Source organism: Staurois parvus, unplaced genomic scaffold (assembly GCF_062004578.1).
Source record: "Staurois parvus isolate SC_StPar_1 unplaced genomic scaffold, SC_StPar_1.0 ptg000878l, whole genome shotgun sequence".
NCBI classification, from domain to species: Eukaryota; Metazoa; Chordata; class Amphibia; order Anura; family Ranidae; genus Staurois; species Staurois parvus.
The window spans coordinates 21,195-29,910 of NW_028318674.1; the positions used below are offsets into that span (position 1 = coordinate 21,195).

The following is an 8,716-nucleotide window of genomic DNA, read 5'->3' on the forward strand; positions in this document are numbered from 1 at the left end:
GAGGTCTCTGTGTCTTTGGTGCCCCCCCCCACCTGTACTTTTTTTCCGACCTTACAGAAGTGGCAATCTTAACCATCTTATTGTCTCACTGGTCATGTGATATGTTCTGGAATATCAAGTAACATAGAGAAGGACATTCCTTCACTCAGTGAGCACTTGTTCTTAGAGGAGTCCTGATTCAGCTGCAAACCAGAAACAAAACAAACCCAACAGAGAAAAAGGAATTTCTGATCCGACGGGCCAAGAGGATTCCAGGTCCTTCAAGATGTAACAAACACTAAACAGTCCAAACTAAATGTCTTCCCATGGGGGGAGTAGTCCTTACATGTCCAGCAACCCTCCTATTCCCCCCTCACATCCACATCCTATTATTGTGTGACCAATACCATCCAAATCATTCTTACTTTCATTTCCCAAAGTTATCCGTCTACAAGGAGACCTGTATAGATCACATGATGGCACCAATGAGGATGGAGGAGGAAACTAAAGTACCCGGAGGAAACCCACGCAGGCACAGGGAGAACATGCAAACTCCAGGCAGGTGGTGCCGTGGCTGGGATTCGAACCAACGACCCTAGTACTGCCAGGCGGAAGTGCTAACCATTTAGTCACTGTGCTGCCCTTATCTCTATTAATAAAACAGACCTGACTGGAGAGGTGAGGAGGATTCTGAGAGTCTAACATGATATTCCTATTGGTTCCTCAATACAGAGATTTCCTCTTCTGAAGTCAGGTGATCATATGACCATCACAGTGCCTCCATGTGACTCCCTAAACCCTGAGAGACACAACATGCAGAAGATTCTAGAAGTCACCAAGAAGATGATGGAGCTGCTGACAGGAGAGGTGAGCGGTGCCGGGAATTCTGGGACATTCTCCAGTAACAGACAAGGGATGTGTCTGGATGGTGACTGTATCATTGTGTGTGTCAGGTTCCTATAAGGTGTCAGGGTGTCACTGTCTATTTCTCCATGGAGGAGTGGGAGTATTTAGAAGGACACAAGGATCTCTACAAGGACGTCATGATGGACAATCAGCCGCCCCTCACATCACCGGGTAAGAGGAGACTTTATTGTAAAGGAGAGAGCAGTACGGAGGATCCACCTAGATCCCCCATCATCTGATAAACACATAGAAACAATGGATTCAGTCAGTGTGTGTGTTTCCTACAGATGGATCCAGTCATGGGAACCCACCAGAGAGATGTCCCCGTCCTCTGTATTCCCGGGATTCCACACAGGAAGGTCACACCATTCCTCACCATCGTCAGGTAGATGAGGAACAATCACTGATAGTATCATTAGGATCTGTACATTATCTGCATTGTTACCATTGATGTCATTTTTATTATATATTCAGAGTGGAAACCTGAGAGATCCTCAAGTTGAGTTTAAAGAAGAGATAAAAGAGGAGGAGGATGAGGATGGGGGGATGGAGGAGTCAGAGCTTCTAAAAGTACACAAAGATCTGTACCAGGACACCATGGTGGAGTCATCCAGCTACAGGAACCCACCAGAGAGATGTCCCCGTCCTCTGTATTCCCGGGATTCCACACAGGAAGGTCACACCATCCCTCATCATTACAAGGTTGGTGGGATGGAGCATCTAGAACATGAACTTGTAAAGATGATGTGTGGATATTTTATGTGACCTTATATTTTACAGATGATATTTTCTCTCATTTCCTTGATTTAGAGTGGAGATCCAATCGATATAGAATTTGAGGTGAAAGCAGAAGAAGAAGAGGCGTATGTGAGGGATGATCAGCAGTCTATGGAGGAGGATGGAATAACGGGGACATTTATAGAGGAGGACACTCCTACAGAGATCAGCACAGGTGGGTCATGAACACTAAATCCATTCCTCCACCCATACTGCTCACTGATTGGTCCAGAGTAGGGCGGGGACTGGATGATATCAGCCTGTAATCCCCTGGTCACTTTCCTGAGCTGTGTTCCCCGTCCTGTATTCCTGGATTTCTCTCGGATAATCTTCCTTCTCTGTGCTGCAGACACAATTTATGTATCTAGACTGGATTTATGGAGGTTCTGGGGTCCAGCTGGCAGCAAAATGTTTATTTTCACCATTTTTCCTCATGCACAGGTAAAATCTCTGACCGATCATTTCTCCCAGGGTTCCTTGCTCTGTTATCTGCTGGCTGTGCCGGGTGGAGGGATATGTCTGTAGTGTCTCAGACACAAGTCACTGAGTGCAGTCTCAGGAGATGGGAGGCAGCGGTGTGGGATCTCTGCAACTTGTCTACAGTAAACATTTAATCTTTCACTGATTCCTGAATACCAATATTATGAGTCCTGACCCTTACACTGTATACTCTATTTTGTATATTACATTCTCCAAACTCTTCACTATATACTCTATGTTGTACATTACATACTCCTGACCCCTGCACTATATACTCTATGTTGTACATTACATACTCCTGACCCCTGCACTATATACTCTATGTTGTACATTACATACTCCTGACCCCTGCACTATATACTCTATGTTGTACATTACATACTCCTGACCCCTGCACTATATACTCTGTGTTGTACATTACATACTCCTGACCCCTGCACTATATACTCTATGTTGTACATTACATACTCCTGACCCCTGCACTATATACTCTATGTTGTACATTACATACTCCTGACCCCTGCACTATATACTCTGTGTTGTACATTACATCCTCCTGACCCCTGCACTATATACTCTATGTTGTATATTCCATACTCCTGACCATTGCACTATATACTCTATGTTGTACATTACATAGTCCTGATTCCTCACTGAAGTCCTGTCTTTCTGTACATCAGGGGTCCCACACAACCCTTGAGGTGTATTAGTGCCTTGAGTGTGGGAAATGTCTTCTAGATGAATGTTGCTGGACATCCCAGCTCTCATGTGGGGAAGAAGCACACCCTGATATACACCTCAGATATACTCCATGGCTGATCTTCATCACGGAAGAAACAGTTGATAAGGAGATCAGAGGTCCCCAAAGACATGGATGAAGTGTGGGACCGGGTTGGCTATTGATGGCAGGAGAAGAATAAAAATGGAGTCCTGACCTAGAGCACTGGGCTGACTTTTCATTGGGGTGCAGCCTATATGCTTGAGATGGTCTGCACCTAAATGGAAGGGGGTCTGCTGTGCTGGGGGAGGGGTTTATGGGAAGGCTGGAGGAGTATATAAACTAGGATGGAGGGGGAGGGAGAATTCAATTATAACGGGGTAGACAGATCAGACGGGTCAGTACTTATTCGGGAGGTGGAATGGGGAAAGATGGGGGGAGGGCTATGGCAGATGGTAAGAAGGTTCCCATGTTACAAACAATCAGTGGAATTAGTACTATTTGTATGAAAATAAAAAATACACAAAATCCCTGTGAACAAGGTGTCAGTGAATGAACAAGGTGTCAGTGAATGAACAAGGTGTCAGTGAATGAAAGTGTTTGTTCCCCAATGCCAGAAGTGTGCCCAGCACAATAGGTGAGTTGGAAGGTTTGGTGCATGAAGAGAACTAGGATTGAATTGGTATTGCTGAATCTTGGCTTCATTCCTCACATGACTGGGCCATTCATATTCCTGGCTAGGTTCTCTTTCAGAGAGACGAGGGAAATAGGAAAGGTGGTGGCGTCTGTCTCTATGTGAGAAGTGATCTCAGTGCGAGTGTGAAAGAGGACCTAGTAGATGGAGAGTGTGATGAGGCTGAAGTATGGGTGGAACTGCACATGGGGGATGGTACTACAAAGGTCATCATTGGAGTTTGTTATAGGCCTCCCAGTGTTAATGAGGTGGAGACTCAGCTCCTTGCACAGATGGAAAGGGCTGCAAGGGCTGGGACAGTGATAATAATGGGGGATGGTAACTACCCGGAAAGTGACTGGAGTAATGGTACTGTAGGAACAGTTAAAGGGCAAAAATGTATAAACCTACTATAGGATAATTTTATGGTCCAGTTCATAGAGGCCCCAACTAGGAATGATGCTCTGCTAGACCTGGTCATCTCCAACCATGCAGAGCTTATTACGAATGTTCATATAAAAGAACATCTGGGTAGCAGTGACCATAACATGATTTCATTTATTGTTACCTGTAAACAGTGAGCACATACGGGAAAAATAAAAACGCTCAATTTAAGAGAGCTAATTTTCCAAGGCTGAGAGCTGCTCTCCAAGACTTAGACTGGGAGGGAATATTGGCATCGATGAACACAACACAGAAATGGGAGTTCTTCAAAAAGACTGTATGTGACCACACTGCAAAATATATTCCCATGAGCAACAAGTATAAAAGACTAAAAATCAAACCTATGTGGCTTACGGCCAAAGTTACAAAAGCGATAGATAATAAGAAAAGAGCTTTTATTACATATAAAAATGAAGGAACGCGATCATCGTTTACACATTACAATGAATATAACAGAATATGCAAAAAGAAAATAAAGGCGCAAAAACTGAAAACAAAGGACAGAAAGATATCAGGACGACCCCAAAACATTCCTCCAATATATGAATAGTAGAAAGGTCCGGTCCCAGCATGTAGGCCCTTTACAGAACCATCTAGAGGGGGTGACTGGGGACAAAGAGAAGGGCAATGTACACTGTGTTCCAAATTATTCTGCAAATTCTATTTAAGTGTCACAAAGATGAAATATTTTGTTTTTCAGTGTAACTCATGGATGGCATTGTGTGTCGGGGCTCTTTTGATCACTGAAAACAATCTGGGACACCTGTGATAATTAGATTGGCCGGTGAGCCCAATTTAAGGAAAAACTACTAAAGGACGGTGTTCCACATTATTAAGCAGAGAACCATTTTCAAGCAATATGGGGAAGAAAAAGGAACTCTCTGCTGCCGAAAAGAGTGAAATAGTTCAATGCCTTGGACGAGGGATGAAAACATTCGATATTTCACGAACATTTAAGCGTGATCATTGCACTATGAAGAGATTTGTGGCTGATTCAGAGCACAGACGGGTTGGTGCAGATAAAGGCACATTGAGGAGATTTCTGCCAGATCCATGCATCGGATCAAGAGAGCAGCTGCTAAAATCCCATTACATAGCAGCAAACAGATATTTGAAGCTGCTGGTGCCTCTGGAGTCCCACGGACATCAAGGTGCAGAGTCCTCCAGAGTCTTGCAGCTGTGCATAAACCTTCTATTTGGCCACCAGCAGGAATGGCTGCATTGGGCAGAAAAATACATGAAGACTAATTTTCAAACAGTCCTGTTCACTGATGAATGCTGTGCAACCCTGGATGGTCCAGATGGATGGAGTAGTGGATGGTTGGTGGATGGCCACCCTGTTCCAACAAGGCTGTGATGTCAGCAAGACGGTGGTGGAGTCATGTTTTGGGCCGGAATCATGGGAACAGAGCTGGTCGGCCCCTTTGGGTTCCCGAAGGTGTAAAGATGCAAAGTATGTGGAGTTTATGACTGACCACTTTCTTCCCTGGTACAGAAGGAAGAACTATGCTTTCCGTAATAAAATCATCTTCATACATGACAATGCACCATCTCATGCTGCAAAGAATACCTCTGCATCAATTGCTGCTATGGGGATAAAAGGAGAGAAAGTCATGGTGTGGCCTCCATCCTCCCCTGACCTCAATCCTATTGAGAACCTTTGGAGCATCCTCAAGCAAAAGATCTATGAGGGTGGGAGGCAGTTTACATCCAAACAGCAGCTCTGGGAGGCTATTCTGACATCTTGCAAACAAATTCAAGCAGAAACTGTCCAAAAACTCCCAAGTTCAATGAATGCCAGACTTGTGATCTGCTATCAGATAAGGGGTCCTATGTTACAATGTAACGTGACCGCTTCAAATGTTTAAACAGTTAAAATGTTGTTATAAGTTTGATTGAAATAGCTTTTGATTTCAGTAAATATGCTGCAAACACAACAAATGACAATTTTCAGTTCTTTACAACCTATAAAGTGTTTTGAAACTTACTGTGTGTAATAATTTGGAACAAAAATCCAGTTATCATTAGGAGGTTTGTTCAATAAAATGTGAATTGTACTCTTCTAGTTGTAACATGAGAATTCTGCCGACTATTATTTACATCAATTATTGAGGGAAATGACAAAAATATCATTTGCATAATAATTGAGAATACGGTGTACAGCGTGTCCAGAAAGTATTCCCATTGGTTGGATGTCTCCTCTGTTCATACAGCGCATCCAGAAAGTATTCCCATTGGTCAGCTGTCTCCGCTATTCATACAGTGCGTCCAGAAAGTAATCTTTTGAAATCTTTGGAATTTATTAAAAATAAAAAACAAAAAAAAACCCTGTACATAAGAATTCCCAGCCTTTGCCATGACACTCAAAATTGATCTCTGGTACATCTTGTTCCCAATGATCATCCTTGAGATGTATCCACAACTTGATTGGAGTCCACCTGTGGGACATTCAGTTGATTGGACATGATTAGGAAAGGCATAAACCTGTCTATAGAAGGTCCCACAGCTAACAGTGCGTTTCAGAGCACAAACCAAGCCATGAATGCAAGGAATTGTCTGTAGGCCTCTGAGACAGGATTGTATGAAGGCACAGATCTGGGGAAGGGTACAGAAAGATTTCTGTAGCATTGAAGGTCCTAATGAGCACAGTGACCTCCATCGTCTGTAAATGGAAGAAGTCTGGAGCCACCAGGAATCTTCCTAGAGCGGTCCGCCTGGCCAAAATGAGCAATTGAGGGAGAAGGGCCTTAGCCAGGGAGGTAACCAAGCACCCGATGGTAACTCTGAAAGAGCTCCAGCATTTCTCTGTGGAGAGAGGAGAACCTTCCAGAAGAACAACCATCTCTACAGCACTCCACCAATCAGGCCTGTATGGTAGAGTGGCCAGACGGAAGCCACTCCTCCAGTAAAAGGCAAATGGAAGCCCACCTGGAGTTTGCCAAAAGGCACCTGAGGGACTCTCAGACCATGAGAAACAAAACTCTCTGGTCTGATGAAACGAAGATTGAACTCTTAGGCCTTAATGCCAAGCGTCATGTCTGGAGGAAACCAGGCACCGCTCATCACCTGGCCAATACCATCCCTACAGTGAAGCATGGTGGTGGCAGCATCATGTTGTGGGGACTTTTTTCAGTGGCAGGAACTGGGAGAGTAGTCAGGATCGAAGGAAAGATGAATGCAGAAATGTACAGAGACATCCTTGATGAAAACCTGTTCCAGAGCGCTCTAGACCTTAGACTGGGGCGACAGTTTATCTTTCAATAGGACAACGACCCTAAGCACACAGCTCACATAACAAAGGAGTGGCTACGGGCCAACTCTGTGAATGTCCTGGAGTGGCCCAGCCAGAGCCCAGACTTGAACCCAATTGAACACCTCTGGAGAGATCTGAAAATGGATGTGCACCGACTCTCCCCATCCAACCTGATGGAGCTTCAGAGGTACTGCAAAGAAGAATGGGAGAAATCGCCCAAAAATAGTTGTACCAAGCTTAAAGCATCATACTCCAAATGACTTGAGGATGTAATTGGTGCTAAAGGGGATCAACAAAGGATTGAGCAAAGGCTGGGAATATTTATGTACAAGGGGGGGCTGGGAATACTTATGTAAAAGGGGGGGGCTGGGAATACTTATGCATATGGGTTTTTTTTTTGTTTTTTATTTTTAATAAATTGCAAAGATTTCAAAACTAACTTCTTTCCTGTTGTCATTATGGGGTATTGTTTGCAGAATGTTGAGGGAAAAAATGAATTGGATCCATTCTGGAATAAGGCTGTAACATAACAAAACGCTGCAAAAGTGAAGCTCTGGGAATACTTCCTGGATGCTCTGTGTGTGTGTTATAGTGTAGCCATACCCAATGAGCAGTGTAGCCAGCTGCCGGATATGTCATTGTGCAATACCGGGACACTTACAGATGGGATTATAATGAAGCCTTTTCCCCCTAGTGCCCAGTGGTGGGAGGGCTACCTCACTTCCTGTTAGTAGAGTGGACCCAATTCTCCTACAGCAGAGGATCTTGGGACCTGTAGTCCTATAGCCAATACATATTGTATTCCTGAGTGCTGACTGAACTACAACTACCAGAGAGCAGGCAAACCAGAAGGTTTCTTGGAGAACAGATATATTCTACTGCAAGTTTCAGGCTGGCTTTCTTGGTACGGGATTCAGAGCTGGACACAGGGAGACCGCCCTTCTCCTGAAGAAAAGGATTGTGGGTCTGTGGACGTGGGACTCTGGGTAGTGGTTCTGCATAGCTGTGACTTCGACTACCACCCCGGGATTGCATCAGTCTGTCTGCAGCGGGGCTGTTACTGTCGGGCCACCACACAGACATCGCTGTTCGCTGTGCCAGCAGGCTGTCAGGCAGTCACTCCACACATCTCTGTAGACAGTCAGGAGCCGATTCAAGAATTCTTTGTTCCCTATCAAGACGGGGACAAGGTGCTTTGGGGAGGGGAGCCTGCTATTATTATGACTGCTATTATTTTGAACACAACTGTGTGTATATATATATATATATATTGTGGCAGTGCGGTGTCCTGCCACGGTCAAAATAAAGCTGAAAACCCTGGATTCTCAACCAGGCTGGTTGAGGGGCTCCAGAGAGTCGATGTATTGCAGAGGAAACTGGCTTTTCAGTTTCCTCATATATTCATTAAGTCTGTTTTTAGGATCTGGAGCCTGGAGATTTCAAAGAGATCTGGGAGGGATGAAATCTCCAATCCGGGGTCCGTGTT

General features: G+C 44.5%; 1 protein-coding gene across 1 annotated transcript; it reads left to right on the plus strand.

Annotated features, from left to right (window-relative positions):
- The first annotated feature begins 691 nt into the window (after positions 1 to 691).
- Positions 692 to 1,863, plus strand: LOC149443060 (uncharacterized). Its single transcript, XM_089655944.1, has 5 exons — positions 692 to 846; positions 933 to 1,056; positions 1,173 to 1,270; positions 1,360 to 1,587; positions 1,696 to 1,863. The coding sequence occupies exons 1-5, from the start codon at positions 742 to 744 to the stop codon at positions 1,846 to 1,848; spliced, it is 708 nt and encodes a 235-aa protein (XP_089512070.1). The 5' UTR covers positions 692 to 741; the 3' UTR covers positions 1,849 to 1,863.
- Positions 1,864 to 8,716: the final 6,853 nt, after the last annotated feature.